This window comes from Poecilia latipinna, unplaced genomic scaffold (assembly GCF_001443285.1).
Source record: "Poecilia latipinna isolate Pla-1442-1.1 unplaced genomic scaffold, P_latipinna-1.0 Scaffold59, whole genome shotgun sequence".
Taxonomy (NCBI): Eukaryota; Metazoa; Chordata; class Actinopteri; order Cyprinodontiformes; family Poeciliidae; genus Poecilia; species Poecilia latipinna.
In genome coordinates, this window is record NW_015112675.1 from 47372 (window position 1) to 66276 (window position 18905).

At 37.3% G+C, this 18905-nt stretch overlaps 1 protein-coding gene across 4 annotated transcripts in view; it reads right to left on the reverse strand.

Moving 5' to 3' along the window:
• esyt2b (extended synaptotagmin-like protein 2b) overlaps positions 1-18905 on the reverse strand; it is a 41499-nt gene that overhangs the window by 2429 nt on the left and 20165 nt on the right. For 2 of the 4 annotated variants that reach the window (XM_015055869.1, XM_015055885.1), the window contains exons 8-21: positions 14090-14210; positions 13248-13424; positions 12936-13018; positions 12523-12571; positions 11064-11153; positions 10855-10950; positions 7700-7762; positions 5522-5596; positions 4215-4301; positions 3980-4129; positions 2030-2382; positions 1811-1909; positions 1527-1658; positions 849-954 (exon numbers count right to left, since the gene is read on the reverse strand). In XM_015055869.1, the coding sequence (XP_014911355.1) occupies positions 849-954; positions 1527-1658; positions 1811-1909; positions 2030-2382; positions 3980-4129; positions 4215-4301; positions 5522-5596; positions 7700-7762; positions 10855-10950; positions 11064-11153; positions 12523-12571; positions 12936-13018; positions 13248-13424; positions 14090-14210 (1681 nt within the window). Of the gene's footprint in view, positions 1-848; positions 955-1526; positions 1659-1810; positions 1910-2029; positions 2383-3979; positions 4130-4214; positions 4302-5521; positions 5597-7699; positions 7763-9324; positions 9427-10854; positions 10951-11063; positions 11154-12522; positions 12572-12935; positions 13019-13247; positions 13425-14089; positions 14211-18905 lie in introns of all 4 variants that reach the window. The other 2 variants (XM_015055859.1, XM_015055878.1) reach the window with 2 other exon arrangements.

The window sequence follows — 18905 nt, forward strand, 5'->3', positions numbered from 1 at the left end:
AAAACACAATGACTGGAACCCGGGCCAAAAAGGACCCACTCACATAAGACTGTATAGTCAGTCACTCACGCATCAGAGGGTTAAAAAATGTTTTCTCGGATGTTGCTGCTGTTTTGTCATCTTTTTTAAATGTAGATATTGTTCTCTTTCAAATATATTGAGATTAAATCATGTGTTTTTTTTTATTTAGTTGTTCTTCTGATACTGGTCGATTTGGTGTTTGTTTTTGTTGTTGTAGTCCCAGTTTTGTGCATTGTTTGCATCGTTCACTACATTTGGGCAAAAAAGAAAAAAAAAAAAAGAATGAATGTTTTTTTTATTCTGAAAACATCGTTATTTATTAATATTATCACAAATGTAATAAAAAAACTGGTTCATAGAAAATAGACCAATGACAAGCGCAACATTTCATAGACACACAAATTGCACAAATAAATGCGTTCTTTGGACGCCTTGCATGACTAAATTGACTTTCTTTTGTAAGACTTTTGCAATAATACTTTCTCAAAAGTATGATTTTAATATTTCCAGATGCTAAAGTTCTTTCGTCATTTATGGACTAGTAGTGTCCCCAGATTTATCCTGGGTTTTTTGCTGTTACAATTTTAGTTTTGCTTTTGTTAAGTTTGGACAAAAACTAATTTAATTCATCTTAAATCTTAAAAGAATTTTAATTTTAAATTATTCTGACACTTAAAAGAGGCTAAAAAAAAAAGCAACCAAGGAAAATTGTGTTTTGTCTTCATTTTGTGTATTTTTATAATCCAACATATGTGACGCTTAGAAAACCTTCACAGTCAGAGACATACTGTACTGTACATAAAGACACCTGTCAGTGTTACTGTCACCTTTCCCAGAAGGCCTTTGTGTTTGGACAGGATGCTCCTTCCATTCTTTACCGCTACATCCAGAGTTCTCCTGTGCAGCTCCACTGTGGAGACATTGAACTCAAACCTGCAGACACAAGTTCACACATTCAATATCAACATTATAAAGACTCCAATCAAAATCTGTAGATCACTTAGCGACATCTAAAGTCCACCTGAAAAGCAAACCTGTAATCTTAAACCACTGTTACACTAAATTTGAGATTGTTTGAAGAAGGTCGTAAAAGAAAAGTCCATATCTTTTCATGAATGTGAATGCTACAAGCGATGAGGAAGAAGTGACGATATCAGATTTGCTTCATATGAAACTTGAACTTCTAAAACAACTTCAAATATATCAATATTGCATCAATTTTCTGTCGTTACACATGGATTTTCTGCAAAAGCCTATAATATAACGCCACTAAGTTTTCACCGCTAAGATCTCGTTCTCCTGTATCTGTTTGCCTCCTGGTTTCCCTTGTGGTGCATCACTGCAGACATAAAGCTGTATCCGGACTCCCCACGCCCCAGAATTATGAAAATGATGCAAATAAAATAAACTAAAGGTCTGGGTGTGGAAAATATAGGTGGGTAGTTGTTTTAATTAGATTTAATAGCAGTGTGGCAGAAAAGCTGATCGGAGAGTGCTAAACCTACGTTTGATCATAAACCGGGTTAAGAGTCTTCTTCATCGTGCTCGTCTTCCGCCTTCCCGACCGGCTCTTGTCAGGCAGCAGGTACAGCCGTATGAAGGGATCCGAGCCGTCTTTGGTGAAGGCTATCAGGTTTCTGTGGAAACGTGGAACAAAACTGTGTCATGCTCCTGCTGCTTGGCTTCGGGGTCTTCATTCATTCACAAAGTAATCTGAATAATAAGCTATTAAGTATGCTGGATAATCACTTAAGCCATGCTTGGCTACAGGAACAGGTTTAAAACTCACTGGCAAGAGTGCACCACCACAACAAGTTTGTTCCTCTGGGAGCTGTGCCGAACAGTGAGCTGGATCTTACCCAGCGGGTACTGGCTGGAGGCCGAGCCACTATAAACACACCATAGTCAGCCGGGATCACTTTCAGACATAGAATGTGTCCACAAAATATGGATAGATGGGTCACAGAACACGTAAGGTGAGGGAAATCCATTGGTCCTTGCGTCTTACTTCTGCAGCTGATGAAGTCTTTGCTGAAGCTCCAGGGTGGCGATGGGCAAAGAGATGTCCGACGCCAGGCTGGGAGTGGACTCCTTGTGAGGCAGGTACTTCTGGGAACTAGACATACTGGTGTTCAGGTTGGGTGTGCTGCGGCGAGGGCTGGTGGAGTACGGCTCGCCGTCGGGGTCCTGGAGGGTGAGAGTGGAGGCGCGAACTGGCTTTGAAGGCGTGGCAGACAGCAGCTGGGACTCTGAGGCGGACTGACTCAACGAGGGGGCCGGGGCCGTCTGGGGAACACTGGACTTCCTGACCTGGACCGCGGAGGGCAGATCTGAAGAGAACTGCTTCTCCAGTGAAAGTATCTGAGGAGACAGGAAATCAATCGCAGGCTTAAAGAACCATAAAAAGATTTAGTGCGATCTCAGTAGAGTAAGTGAATGTTTGAGGAAGCCACGGTCAGAGAAAAGTACATCCGTTAATGTGGATGCATTTTTTCTTTTTAATCAGATCAGAACAAGTTAATGAACTTAAGTTTCAGCCAAATGAAGGACAATTCAATTTAATGCCCAGTGATTCAAGGCAGTAACTGACTGAAACACTTGTATCAGTAACTAATGGATGTGAAAAACTATTTACTTCCTGACAGATTTCTTTCTGATTTTTTTGCTTTTTGTTATCACTCTTTAAATGTTTAGACTGTCAAACAAGTTTCTAATATCAGTCAAAGATAACCTGAGTGAATTGAAAATTCAGCTTTTGATTTAGGATTTTATTTAGTTGGAAAATGTCTAAGCATTAATCTAACTTAACTTAAGGGTTGTTGGGGGCAACAACAGTGGGTCTTTTACATCACTGTGAAGGAATTTTTATCCACTTTTCTTTGCATAAAAGTTTTAATTTACCAAACGAGACTTTTTAACCATCAATGGCATGCTTTAGATCATATCACAACACTTAGAGGACATTTACACCTTCCTTGTGTTTTGGTTTTTCTTTTGAGCTACCTGCACTAACCCATTAATCCCAGGTTATGAAGTTATGGTCTGAAACTGAGAGAAAAACATTCTCGATCAGGATTTTTTGGTAGAGAGAAGAACCCACACTATAAAAATGTTCCAGTGTTGTCAAAAGTCTTGAGAATCCCTAAGATTTTTTTTTTTTTTGGCAAAGGCGGACATTTGAATTCTTTGAAACACTCATTTGGATGCCGCTTTTCCCCAGTTCCTTCCTTATTGTTGAGTCATGAGCGCTGACATTAACCGAAGTAAGAGAGGCCGCAGTGCTTTATGGGTATTTTTGTGACCTCCTGTATGAATCATTGACACACTGGCAAATGTTCTTGAAATTCTTTGGACCGGGGCATGATGTGTAGTCTTTTGAAATCTCCTAGTCTACTTCCTAGTGTCAGACAAGTTTTACTTAAAAAATTGTTACTACGAATGATTCTGTCATGTTGTAAGCGAAGGAGGACCCAAATGCAGAGGACACACAGGTGAAAAGTGTTATTTCTAATGAACTAAACAGACATAAAACCAGTTTGAGGAGTATATATACTGGAGACTTTGTTATTGGATGCAACAGAGGTGAGTAAATGAGCAGATAGAAAACAGGTGCAAAAGAGCAGGACACAGAAATAAAATGAAACATCAGAGGTCACTGCAAACAGCTGCACTGATTCTTACGAAGGCAAAAAAGAACATTCACGACAAGGCCTAAAACATTTGTGTATTAATCTGGTGTCTGAAAAATGTTGATGAAACAAAGAAGAGGGAGGTGAAAGGTTAGGAAGAAACCAGCTGAGAGCAGAAAGTTATTTAGATAAAACATTTTGCATCATCGATACAAATAATCTCACGTAATTTGTTTGCTGCTTGGCTTTGTCTGGACATCTGTTGTGGGTGACATCAATTGTAAATGACTCAGGCACACAGACAGAACCTGTGTAAGGCCTGTTCTTACCCTTAAAGTCATCTTTAGTTTGATGGTGGAGCTGGGTCCAGAGTTCTTCAGAGGAAAGCACTGAGCCAGCGTCATGTCCTCCTCCGACAGCAGGTCACTCAAAGGCACCCGTAGGATACCCAGTGTGCATTTATGCTTATCATCCTTTATCTCCAAAAAAAACAACAACAAAAAAAAACTTATAACCTTCATTTCATGGAGTATATTTTCTCAATTTTTTTTGGTGTGGCTTTACCTCCACTTCGAGCTCCTGCCTTGTGGGATTGTGAACGAGGAAAGAGAAGGAATCCTCCCACAGAGGCTCCCTGGTCTTGTAACGGATCTTGATGGAGAAACATAAGGTGCATGTCAATGAACTGGAATATCAAAAAGTTAATTTTTTCCCCCCAGTAATTTAATTCTAAAAATAAAACTCATATAGATTCAGTATACACACTGAGTTATTTAAATAGTTGATTTCTGTTTGTACAGAAGATTATGACATGCAGCTTCGTGCAAACCCAAAATGTATCTTCTTAGAAATTTCAAATATCACAAAAGACCCACAACAAACTTGAGAGCCAACATAGACACATTCCTTTGCTGAAGCCCCTCCTGAATCAGAAGCAACATCAAAAGTGTGTTACAGAAAAAAGGACTGGACATAAAGGATATTGAACAGTGAGCTCTGTTCAGTGTGCACAGTTTTTCCTTCCATTCAGCTTTTGCTTTACATGTTGTCAAATAGCACTCTGTGAGCAGGCTTCTTTTGCAATGCCTGCTTGTGGCAAATGGCTGTTTAAAAATAAACAACTCAGCACTCTTCCCGATCTGTAAGTCAAATTTTCAGTCTTTTGGGATTAACAGAATAATCTAGCCAAGCATATTAGCAGAAAGTTGAGTGAAAGGAAAACCTGTGGCAAAAAATGTGCATCAGCAGCACTGATATCTGGTCTTATGTAATAACATTTTTACGGAAATTGAATGTGTAACTGTAATGAGGTTGTTTTTTTTTTAGTTCATGAGCTACATTTCATTAATAGAGCTACTGAAATGAATTAACATTTTGACAATACTCCAAACACATTAAAAACCTCAAGCAACAGATTGTTATCTTGAGGTTTCATTGAAATACCAAACATCACAAATATATTCATGTTATTACTGTAACACCTTTTAACTGTGTCATAATATGAAGCTTGTCCTCTTATTCAACCAGCCCTCTAAGTGTTTAATGCCTTAATTATTCTTGCTCAGGTAGCTTATAAACTTTAATTCGGGAAAGGTTTTCAATCAATCATTGAGGAGCTGTGAGTGTTTCAGCTCTTCAATTCTTCTGGCTGACATTTATATTGAATAAATTATGTATAGCTAAATATAGCACACCGCATGAAAGGTGACAAATGTTCTTCTTCCTCTAAGCCAAACAAGTAACATTTGCCAGAGTGAGTTGCCAATAAATCAGTCATCAGTTCAAATGAAGATGTGAGACTGAAAGCAAACAAAGAACTGAAAGAGAAAAAAGAAGATAGAGAAATTCAAGCAAGTATTTCCAATACCCACCTTACTCTCAAGGGTTTTGTGCCCAACTGTGAAGTGGACATAAGGGCTGGGCTCACTGCTGTTCTTCTTGGCCGACTATTAGACAATCAAGAGAAAGAGAGAGGTGTTAGGTAATCACCAACAGCGTGGAACACAATTCAGTGACGGACAGCACAATCACACAACATGTTAGAGGACACGATCAGCACAACACACACACCACGGAGAGGAGGGAAGATTATTAGACTGGTGAGGCTGCAGGCAGACAGGAGGCCAAGAGGCTGCAGGGCTTCGTCTTGTCTACAGGTTAAATTTAGCATGATGAGTTTGAATAGCCGGGAATTAATCAGTATTCCTCACGGAAGGATCGTGCCCCTATTATTAAAGACCCAGATGACTTGAAAAGAGAGAGAAAAGGTCTTCCATTTCTCACCAGCATATGATTAGGCCTCTTGTTGCATGCCCATGCTCATTAACACAACCATTTAGTATACCGGGTTACACAAAATATACAAAAGAAAAACAGCAGACCTAACGCAAGATCTGTTATTACTGTTCTTTCTCTAACAGACAAAAGATTAAATATATCAGGGGTTTTTTTTTCCCCCACCATTAAAGTGTGACTTATTTTCCTGCCTAAATTAGTTAAGACTTTGTTTATTAATGTAGAAAATATATATAACAACCTAAAGTGGGGCTGCAGTTATGTACAGATGTCTGTGTTAAAGAAAACAAACAGGTATCCCTTTATTTATAGGTTTTTTGCACATCTTCAGCAGGGAAGCCAATAATTATGGAAGGCACAGTATGCACAGCTCCAGCTTTATCAAGGGCATGAACTTCATTTGAACAGTGGGTACTGATTTGAATCATTGTGTTTACAGGATGTAGGGCTGTACAACAAACATACAAATTAAAATGCAAGAAAATGCAAATAAATGATTGATAGTATATTCAAATTGTTCATTTGAGTATCTTTTATTTGTCTGCATCTTTTTTTGGAAGGCCTCCAAAGCAGTGAACATTTCACCCCAACATGGTTTTTATGTATTTGCATGCAAATGCATGATCTAGCAAACCAGGTTTCTGCCATTCTTAGATCAAGAGATGCACAAAATCATTCAAATGGCCCCCAGGCTGTATGTTAGACACCCCACATTAGGTACTTTTTACCTAGCTTTAGAGTTGAAAAATTAACTCTCATTCCTCTCATGAGCATAGAACAGTATTAGTCTGTATTTGACCCAGGGTCAGGATTTCATGTTATATGTTTTCCTGTTTTTTCTTCATTTCAAAATGAGTTTCAGAGTATTTGTAACAGGAAGCAGTCAACCATAGTTTGATTGGAAGATCTGAACACTCATTCTTAAAGCTGACAGACTCTGGAGAAATGTTAATGTCAAGCCTGAATATGGGTGTAAGGTTTCTATATATGCTGAATTACCACTGAAGAAAGGTTGAGGGTGTGCCACCTGTATGAGGAACAATTGTAGGTTGGAAACTTTTAAGAAACGGCGAAACACTTACTAGAAATGTGCAACAGCTGGTTTCTAAGTACGGGAAATGCATAACATTTGTTACAGTCTAGCTGTTCCTGGAAGCGCAGAGCATGACAATCATAGCTGTGTGAGCAGGTCAACTGGGCTGTTTCTAAATCCAACTACAGCTGTCGAACCTTTTTTTTTTTTTTCTATTTACCTGCCCTGTCAGAATTTAGGTGGGACACATTCCAAAGAAAATTGTAATCACTACATTGGAAAACTACAAAAAGCCAACCAACCGGCATGACAATCTTATCTTGGATCCTGAACCACAAATTCCAACATTATCGAGTTCGTGATTAGCAAAACATGGACGCATGTTGCTCTGAAGCTGGCTGGTTCTGCAGGTTTTGGTTTTGTTTTTTTGCAAAATGGAAGTCATAGTTCAAGTCAATGGCAAAGCAAGAGAGATACTCAGACAAGCAGAGAAGAGTAATAATCACATTAGTGAGTTTTCGTGTCGTATAAACCATCTGCATGCAAGCTGGGGGTTAGGTAATGAAAACCCTTATTCAACATTCATGTCATTGTCATGCACAGTTTCACTTTGACACCTTGATAATCATCACAATCACTCAACAGTGGGTGACACAGCTGTGGCCCAGCATTGCAGTGTAGGGGTGTGATCTTGACATGCAGACCATTCCTCCCACGTTACCTTCAGGGCCTTAAAGACCGAGACTTGCTTCAACCCGTCATGGGTGATATCTGACAGGTTGCTCTTTAAGCCACAAGGAGATTTGAGGGAGAAAAATCACACCCGTGGTTAGTTGGAATGAGTCAACATGGTCATGGGGAACAAAAAGACCCCCCAAAAAATGACAGGTGAATCTGAATAAATTAGAATATCAATGCATTGCATAAATTTATTACAGAGTGATATATTTCAAGTCTACCTTTGTCTTATTTTGCTGATTATGGTTTACAACTAATGAAATTTTTGAATTTTTTATTTTTTTTTAAAATGTGTTAGATCAATCAGAGAAGGATTTTTAAAACACAAATAATTGTCACCATCTATGAAGCATAAGCGACAAAAGAGCAGTACTCGGTAACCTAGCTACTCACAAAGTTACATCCAAGCACTTGTTCCTTCCACTCAATATTCCATTGAAAGCTTAGTGGAAGAAAACAACTCCAGCCTTGAAACAACTGCGAAACAATAGTTTGCTAGAGTTTGGAGGATGGTAATCCACAGACATTGATATTATAAATCACAACAGATCAATGCTAAATAAACTTGGCTTTGTATAGTGCATATTAGTAGAAAGTTGAATGGAAGAAAAATGTCTTGAAAGGACTGCGAAGCACAGAGCACTCAAGAGTTTGGGGGATAATTACAAAGCCTGAGTGCTGGCCAAATTCGTGGGGAAGACAGATTGTCCAGCTGACCGTCATCTATACTCTCCATCCGAGTTTGGCTGAGACATAAAAGCAGCCGACTCAGGCTGGAGTCAGTGCTTTGAAATCCACCACACAGTCATAACCAGAACTGCACCTGCACAGTACATGAGTGTACTTTTCGGTTGCATTAGAAATCATTTTCATTATTCCTATCTAATGCTCTAAGGATGTGTGAAATTATTTCCATTAGATGTAAGCCATAATCATTCAAATTAACAGAAAAAGCACCTTTGAAAAAAAATCCCACTGTGTGCACTCAATGTATGTAAAATACAAGTTTTTTTTCTCATGGAACTGAGGAAATGAAAATGCACTTTTTGAAAAAACTCTGATTAAATGAGATGCACCTTTGTGTCAAAATTGCACATGATATGTATGCATAATATAGTTTAACAATAAACAGCAGGATGTATGGGGCTGGTCTTTATGGCACTGCTAAGATCTGACAATAAGATAGTAATAAAAGCATCATAGAAAAGACCAGGTGGAACTAATATAAGACCCTGTATGACTACATCAACACGCTGCAGGCTTTCTGTACCTGTGCATGAATCTCTGCATGAGCACTGACAGATCATTAGAAACTCTGCCAGCAGCGTTACTGCTGAAGCTATCTCACTCCAGCCTTGAACTGAGCACTACGAGGCACAATATGTAACAAAGAAGCAACCAGGGGCTGTTTGGATGGCTGGATCCTGCGGTTTCAAAAAGTCTTTTTCATGTTAATAGTTATTGGATTTTTTTTTTAACACAAAAAAAGCATGCAGCTAACACATGCTCTAAAAGAAAACATTGAAAGAGCTCGTTATGGTTCAATCCATGTCATCACACAGTGCTAATACTAAGGTTACGAAGATGCAGAAGCATCGGTGGACTCACAAAATTTGCACTACACTCAGAAGTATCGCTCTCACAAAAGATTAAGCCAGAAGCTCTCCTCTCACTCAAGTTTCCGCAGCCTAAGCTGCCTGTGAAGACACCCTTGGGTGGAGACGCAGGAGAATAAAGAGGAAACAGAAAAAGAGTTCAAATCGATTCGGTATTTCTAACACATTTATGTAAATCACAAAATTTGCACTACACTTTGGCTTAGAAAATGAAGGACTAAATGTGGGTTGTTCATTTGCTGAAGAAAATCTCAAGAGAGATTTTGAAAACTAAAAGCTTTATTCATCCAAAACTAAAAGCTTTATTCATCCAAGGTTCTCCTTTAACAATAGCAACCGCACATGTCTTTATTAGATCGAGTCCTTGAGCAGCAAGCACTAAATACAGACGTTTCTACATCCAAATTGTGTTTGCAATCCCTTGCAAAACTATTCAGACTTCTTGAATGTCTTTTCACATTTTGTCAGTCTCAAACTTTAGTTTATTTTTAATTAAATGTTGTAAGATAAGTGAATGAAACGTGTGACATAATTGCCAGTACGGAAAATTCTTCAGGGTTTCGCATTTTTCACAAATTCAAATCTGAAAGGTGTGCAGTGCAGTGAAGTGCAGTGCATTGCTTTGCTTTGACCCCCAAGTTCATTAGTAAAGTAGTATACTTTTGGAAAAACAAAATTTAAGTTGATCCTATGCATAGAACCCAAATAAAAACATTTAATTTGAGGTTGTAATATAGTCAAATGTGGAAAAAGTTCACAAAATGTGAATACTATTGCAAGAAAACTGTACATGGAAATACCTGGAGTATCTACAGCACAAATATTTTACTGTATCAAAATGTCTTTGACAGCAAGTTGCAATTATAATCTGTCACTGTCAAAACATAGTGATGGAATTAAAAATAACCTGCATTTCTGCTGCATTCAGATTAACAGTATATTTGCACCTTACATTTTTTCGGATTTAAACCGGCACAATGATAATACTTATCTATAGGCTTGACATTATTTCATATAAAAGCGCAGTTATAGCATGGAAGGTGAACTTGTCATGTGCTCTGACATGACTTAGACCTACTTTGTAGTACAAAAGCTGACGGGTAAAATAATGAAGTTCTATGTGACAACACATTTTGAGAAATTATGGTAACCTTACATTTCAAGCTTGTTTATCCGTTAATCCATGATTGGTGTAAAAACTGTGATGAAGTTCTTAAGTTTCACCCCTAAATCAGAATGTGCAAATGCCAGAGTGTGAATCTAATTTTTAATAACTCAACAAACAGATGAGGTCACAGAAAATAAATATTCTGACAAAACAAAGGGTGTCATTGTGTGACATTCGCAAACTAAGTAATTAATATTTAAACAAGCGTTACACTCGCATTTCTACAAATTTTGAGTCAGTGTAGATAAATGAAGCGTATATGGTTCAGATGGAAAATATGAAGTAATAGCACAAATTTGTCATCTAGAACGGTTTAATCACCAACATATAAATAAGGATATTTTAGTGTCTTACCGGCAAATTCTTCGCCGAGTCCAGAAAGACCACTAGTAGTGCTGACGAGAGTCCATCTTTTGCTGGGCTTCTATCTGCACGGACACATCTTAAAACCTGTGGATACAGGAATATGCATCAACATGCCATAATTGCACTGAGTAAAAAGTAAAAAAACAAAAACAAACAAAAAAAAAAAAAACAATAGTTAGTGACTACGTTAGTGTTACCTGGTCCAGCTTCTCTGGGGTGGAGAATAAAGACAGCCACTCCAGTTTTAAGTGGAGTTTCCCTGTAGATGTTTCTTCCAGTTCAAACCACTAAAACAACAACCAAAACCAGTAATCAGAAAGAATATTTTGGTCTTTTTGGTGACACACAAAGCAAAAGGTAAATTTTATTATGTCTGGCCCTCTTCCCAGAATAACAGGTGAAATATTTTTTGAACTGCTTTTGATTTCCTTTTCAGTAAATGAAACAAAATCGAAAACTCACAGGTTTTATTGTTTGTAGCTCAACAAACATGTAGTTTGAACAAACTTTTATTTCTACTTTAGTTAAAGTCAGCTACAGCTCAGAGTTACACATATATCTGCACTTTAATGACACGGTAAATGGTATGTTCACAGAAGAAATTCGACAAGGGGGTCAGATTTTGCAGTTGTAGAAAAACCAAGCATATACGCCATTGTACCCAGAGGTTAGTCTACCTCCTATAAGAATTACAAGTAAAGAAACAACATATTTCTCAGCACAAGTGCATTCAAAAACCAAAGGGACATGTCTAAATATAGATAGTGCACAGTACCCTGTTATGTGTTTGACTAATCTAAAAAGATACAAAACTCCAAAAGTGAAACTATGCAGTTTATTATGTAATGTATCATTATGTTTTCTGTGTGTCGCATACCAGATTTTTAAGATTGGCTTTTGTTATGACAAAACTTTGTTTTATTTCAATCAATAAATAAAACATATTTATTAATAATAATGAATTATTATTAATATTAACCTTCAAGTGCTAACAGCATAGCTACAAGTCTGAGAAGATAGGCTAACACAAGGGAGCTTAGAAGCTAACAATAGTTAGCCTGAGCAGCTAGCACAAATAAATGACACTTAAAACAATCACAGAATTTAAATATGAGCACAACAAAAATGTATTTTTTGTTACTATTATTTATATATTTTACCTCCACAAGACTATGTAAACTGAATAGGTCCGGTTAACTGCTTGAAGTTGCATACAAAAGAACACGAAGACGGTAGGCGATTTCTCTCTTGAAATTATTGATGAGTTGCAAAATACAGCCTGAGCCAATTTTAGTTTTCCTAATTTGTCATCCAAAAGATCAGTAAATCCTGTTTTGCTACTTATTTTTTGTTGGGCAGTAATAGAGAGGTCACACTAAGAGAAAGAAGTGGCTTCTTGGAGTAAAAAGTGTGAATTAATGCTTTTAGCACTGCGTTGTATTTGGCCTAACAGAGAAAACCCAGCTGTGGACATAGGTCATATGTGTTCATCAGTGGTTGAAATGAATCATTTTCTCTTGTTTTCAGTTTGGTCCTAAGCTATATCCCAAGGAGGACTAAATCTAATTCCCCCCCCCCCTTTCTCCAGCAAAATATTGTGAAATGTGTTTTTTACAGGCTACATGTTAAAAATAAACATTAGAAAACAAATCTTACCTCATCAACCTTCTGTTCATTGTACACCTTGGTCAAATCAATCAGGAGGCTGGAAATAATGACTAATAATCAGTGAAAATTCAGAGCAGAAAACAGTAAACATAAAATGAGGCCAATTAATTACAGTAGAGGTAGGCAGACATTGATTTGCTGCTCAGTGTTATAGCAATGAGCGCAGAGTTATAGCTTTACCACAAATTAATCTATGAAATTTACTGGTGGGGCAATAACTGTGGGATAATCACTGGCTCATTATGAATAGGCTCTGCATGAAAAGAACGTTAATAAATAGCTGCATTACAAGGAGCTTTCTTTATCCACCAGCTGAACAGAGGAGGTGCAACAAATCCTGTTTCATTTTAAAAGATGTGTGATTCAAAAACACAGCAGGGTAAGAAATAGCAGCAGCAAACCTTCCAAGGAAATCATCTTTGTCCGGATCTTCATCAAACAGCTCAATCTCCAGATGCTGACCAGAAGGTTCGTACACGAGAGCCTGATAGACACAGAAACACGCAGAGGGAGGCTTGCTCAAACTACTAATCAGCAGATAGATTTTGAATTAAAGCAATCTGGGAGAAGACGATCCTAATATTTGGAAATTAAAAAGCAGCTTAGTGAACTTCCATAAGAGGAAACTAACAAGGGGAACAAAATCAATCGCAGTTTTCTCCCTGATATTATAAGATTAAGAAAAGTCTTTAGAAGCATTGCAACTTCATCACCTCATAAACCTCGTTCCACTTGGGATGGAGGCTCTCCTTAATCGTCTTGCTCTGAAACATTTGGCTGCTGACATGCAGGATGCCATAAGGGTCCGACTTCCCCTTGATGAGTCCTCCAAGAAATTGATCCTTTCCTTCCAGATCTTGAGCCTCAAGGAAGTGAATCCTTAGCACTCCCTGTGGAGAGATGCAGAGCAGAGGGATAAAAAGGTTTTACTGTTAAGTGACGTTCAGGGGGTTACTTGTTGTTATTAGCTTTTGAACGTCTCACCTGGAGAGAGACTAACTTTGGGAAAAGTTTAAAAGAAGCGTGTGGTGCTACTCTCTCAAATGTTTTAAAACATATTTACATGAAATGTATAAAGGAACAGAATCTTACCGGTAAATATAACATTTCATGTCTCTTTTGTTCAATTTCATATGTTGTTTTTGTAATTAGGGTCAGGGGTAAAGAATTACACTTTCAAATCATCTTATCCGATTTCATGGCAACGTTTGTACAAATAAAAGATTAACCTTATCTTTTGTTTATAATAAAATCTATTATTATCTGATCTCACGTCAAAATCGTATCTGTAATAGCTCTTGCAAAAAATGCAAATGTGTGTTATTTGCAGCAGAAACTATCAAATCAAACCAAACTTGCTGCCATCGATAAAAGTTTGAGTGGAAAAGCTTTGACTTTTCTCAGCAAAATACCATACATCTTCTGAATAGCCTAGAGCCCTTTCATTTTCTGATAAAAGCAAGGCTCAAAGGACATACATTTCATCGAATTGAATGTGGCACTGAAGACAGCTAAGGTCGAGCACAGACTTTAGAAGTATGACTTGTTTCAGTACCTTAGGCATTGGAAATCGTAGCTTGGCCAGGTCCTCCACACCAACCAGAGGGATAGTGATTCGGTTGGGTAAAACCAAATAACTGTTGATTATGTCTTGAATCAGATTGTCGGAGAAGCCGCTGTAGGGACAGGAAGGACAGAGATGGAGGAAAAGGAAGGTAAACAGGCTGAAGTATTTAGTTTTACAACAAAGACAGGAAGAGTACTCTCTGGCTATAAATATCACCTTACTGTCTAATTCTTTTGTGGTATATAGGAACATTGCTTGAGCTGGTTTATGCTTCTTCTCGATGATTCTAATATTTCAGAGACGCATGACAACATGTGTGAAGTGACAAAACAAAATTGCACAGTGCTGCTCTTATGCTGAGCTAACTTCTGAGGCAAAACTGGAAAATTATAATCGCCGAGAACTGTCATTAGAATGAATTTTCATCAACTGGTCAGGCTCCTCCTCTAAGACAGATGGTTGTTATTACCGAGAAAGTGCCCGAGTAACATGATGTGTCTATTCCGATGAAAATTATTGCTTCGGATCCGAATTAGACGCAATCCTGAAAAGGTCTCGGGAGTGATTTCTCAGCATTAATCAGCTAAACAGGGAAAATACATAATTGGCTGCAGGAAACATGATCAGGCTGCAAAAAGCAAATAACATCTTGTCACACAGAACTTAATGAGTTCATTCCCTGTGACTCCGACTCATTCAGTCATATAAAAATGTGCCGCAGCTTGGTTACAGTCTGCATGTAATTTGTGTCCAAAATTTAGAGAAAACCATATCTATTCTGTCTTGTTGAATTCTTTATGTCTAAACCCCAAATGAATCACTTAAAACACTGATGACTCTGCTTAGAGAACGACTGGTCTTATTGGAAAAAATATATACAAATGGGGCTCATACAAACAGCTTCAAAGCTAGTCTGATCAAACGATGAAACAAACCAAGTTAATAACAAATTGAATGGATGCAGGCAAGGGGAAAATTCACTGCAAGAGTTCTGCCCAAGGAACAATATAAATACAACAGAAAACTGGTGAGTAACATTTCTATGATTCCAAGTATTTCTGCAAATTATGGTGATTTGGGCTTACCGTTAACAAAAACCTAAACTTCATTTCCTCAAAAAAATTATATTGCACTAGACCAATAAAAAGGATTTTTAATTCAAAAAGGCCCCATTTGACACTCTGTGGAAGAACTGTTAGTCACCAAATATCATTGCTAAAGAAGCTGGCTGTTTATATAGTGCATAATAATGGAAAATTAAGTGGAAGGAAAAAGTCTTGAGAAAATCACGAAGCAAAGCCCATTCAAAAACTTGGTGGACACTGACAAGATCTTTTCAGAACATGGAATCATTGCATCATGAACCAACAACTTCAGGACGTGGGCTACAACTGTTTCATTCCTTGCACTTTTGAATCACACCCACAGGTTGATAGCCCACAAACCAAAAATCCAAGTGTAATCATAAAAAAAAATGTAATAAATAAAATTCAGATGAATTTAGTTGAAAGACCTGTTCATGGGGGTTTGATAAAATAAATAGAATGAGATCTAGTTTTCTGTGCCATTTCCAGAGTTCACAAGTTAATTGGTTGGATAAGCAGCATTGAGTTAATTTCATGGCAGCATTAAGAAATGCACGGAGGACTCTGCTTAAAGATCATTTAGATTTAGGCAATCCTAGGCTACTCTGGCAAAACAACAAGACAGAATACTGTGCAGCACAAATGCTTGAGTGCTGACAGATTGGGTTACAGAAGAGCAACGTCATCCTGATGTCAGAGAATGCTTTTAATGCTGCAGCCTTTAGCATGATTTATGTTTCTAAATAGTGAGCACAATGCAACATGCTTTCTATCACCTAAATGATCTCTCTGACTTTTATTTTTATGTCAAGTTAGAAAATAATGACATTACATATCGATTACTCAGTTGACACTGCTAGTTTGCATTGTGAGAGGAAAAACCTTTTCCCTTTTTGCATTTTGCAACTATTTTTAGAATCATGCCGGTTTAGAAAACCTGCAGGTCTAGTAAATACTCAATCACCAACATAAGTCTAATGTCAGCAAGGAGTTTCACATTCATTACAAAATGTAAATTAAAATAAAAATACAAATGTACTAGATGTATGGGAACTGACATTTAATTTCATTTGATTTCCAGTGGCTTGCAAAAGTATCCCCTCTCTTTGTATTCTTTCAAATTTTAAGTGTGTTTCACCGATAGAATTTACTGTATAATTTTTATAATTTTTACATGTTTCAAACAAAACTCGAAGGCGGTGCTAGGTCCAGCCAGGCTTTTTGGGACAGCTGAACGGTTGCTACGAGAGATTAAAGGATTCTTCAGACAGGCATGGAAGAATCAAGGCAACACTTTAAGAATGGATTGAGGTTGGTATCACGTTATCCTGGAAGAAAACCTGTTTGAGGCTGCAAAAGACTTGAGGCTGTGGCTTAGCTCCAAATTTCAGGAAACCAAATTATACCCAGAGGCTATGAAAGGGTGTAGATCAACGTTCTGGTTAGAATGGCCCAGTCAAAGTCAATTCTAATTAAAAATCTGTGGCAATGTAGGCTTCTCTGAGTGGTTTTAGTTAAAATTATTAAAACACTTACTGTTTTTAACATGAAAAAATAACACATTTTTTAAAACTAATACATTAACAGTAACTTCCATTCAAATGCTTAAAAACTAATGCAGATTTTACAGTTTGCTTTTAAAGTTTGTGATAATTAACACTTAAATGAACAGTATCATGACCTTTCTCCACTTCTTTCATATTTGCTAAGGGCCTTTCCTTAATTGTTTTCAGTTTTATGCATTGTAACATTATAGGATCATCAAGGTCAAGACCCACTAATTAAGCAGGTGAAATATAACCCTTCATTACATATAAAGAACAAGTGATTAATACTGCATAGCCATGATAAATAATTACAAATAAGTGAGACAATACAATACCATAGTAGTTTTTTTCTGAAACATTATCTGGTTCCTTAAAAAATTTTGAAACTGAAACATAAGGCAAATTTACTTCTGAATGGAGACTTTCTCCCTCTGTGGTCTGTTGCCAAGAGGAAATTCTCAATTTATCCATCGTCATCAGTTTATCATTGAGGGAAACGGTTATATGATGACAGAGCTGAAACATTTCTGAAAAAATAGAGTTAAAGGGATTCCTGCTGCATTAGTGCTTGTAGTGGCATTTTTCTGCTCTCCGGGCATAAACACCAAAACACCCACATATCTGTGTGTGCGAGTTATTTATGATAGTATACTTCTACGGACTGCATGCATACTGCATATGCACTTTACTGGCAATTTACAACATGGTGGTAATGGTTTTTACAAACCATTGAGTCATGTAAATTTCAATGCCTTCGCCGTGCCAGTGTATGATTTGTACTAATTGCTGTGCCAGTCACTTCATCATTTTTGCTGTAGCTGCTACCAGACTGCCATAAAATCTATATGTTACAGAACAAACATTCAGACGATAAATGCTGTTGGCTTTAATAGTCCCTGAATGTGCCCTCTTGCACAATTAAGAGATAGTTGTTTTCAGTTACACTGTAAAACGTTCCCTCATCAGCAGAACTCATTGGCACCTACATCAGGGTGCAACAGATATTCACAGCTCTCCCAAGAAATCTTTTAATGCCTTCTCCAATGGCAGAGGTTTAAATGTGCAGCGTTGTGATCAAGTGCTGGCTCCTTTGTAGGTTCAGTCTGTTTGTGTGAAATCGACACGTCTAAGATTTTCAAACAAACTTCAATATCAAGTAAAGATAATTTCAGTATTTCCAAAAGGCAATTTTATTATGATAATTTCATTTACAGTGAGTTCAAATTTATGCAAACTAACCTGTGCCTACATAAAGATATAGTTTCAGTGTTTATCCTTATTGTGTTGTTTTATAGCCAAGATCAAATAGGAAAGTTTGTAAATATATTTTAATCTGTCTATACGAATGGAAATGGTTGTACATTCCTGTACAACCAGAGTACGATCTGTTTGTTTTGTAAAATTAGATGACAATAGATGAATAATATAAAGAGAATGAAAGAAACTGAATTGAAAGTGCGGCCAAAAAACAAATGCTGAAGAAATCTGAAGGGGGTAAAAACATTTTTTTCTCTGAGCTGGAGAACATTCTGAATGGATGCCAAAAAATAAGATTTCTTTTTTTTCTAAAGGAAGAAATGTAATCTGTTAGTGTCTTACGTGAAGTTGAATCTAGCTCTGTTTTCAGGTTATTGTTAGGGATTTTTAACATCAACCTTGCAAAATTATATGAAAATGAAAACACTTTCATTTTCATATAATATCTAAATAACAGGGCAGCACCAGGGCACATCTACTGATTAAAATAACAGATGCCATCTATATCTGATGTGCTTGTGGCAGAAGAGTACAACTCTTGTGCAAATGAAGCAAAAACCATTTTCCTTTAGAAAAATGCAACATATACACCTTGATAGCATATTAGCCTTTTGAAATATACAATGTTCCAAGATGATTCTGTGCATCCTAATGGGAAAGCTGTTCTCCAGTTACACTGCCTTATATTTCAGCCACCATGGGGGAGATGTGGGCTGGTGGAGCCTCTGAGTTCCTGCACCAAGGACAATGAGTAATGGCAAAAAAGCAAAGGCAACAAAACTGTTGGCGCACCAAAATGGATTATGAATTCAAATGAACCAAAGTTAGCAACAATAAACAGTATATTAATAAGTGTATCATCATAATTTTCCACTTGTCTGTTAATTGTTCTGAGAAATAAAAGACAACAGCTAC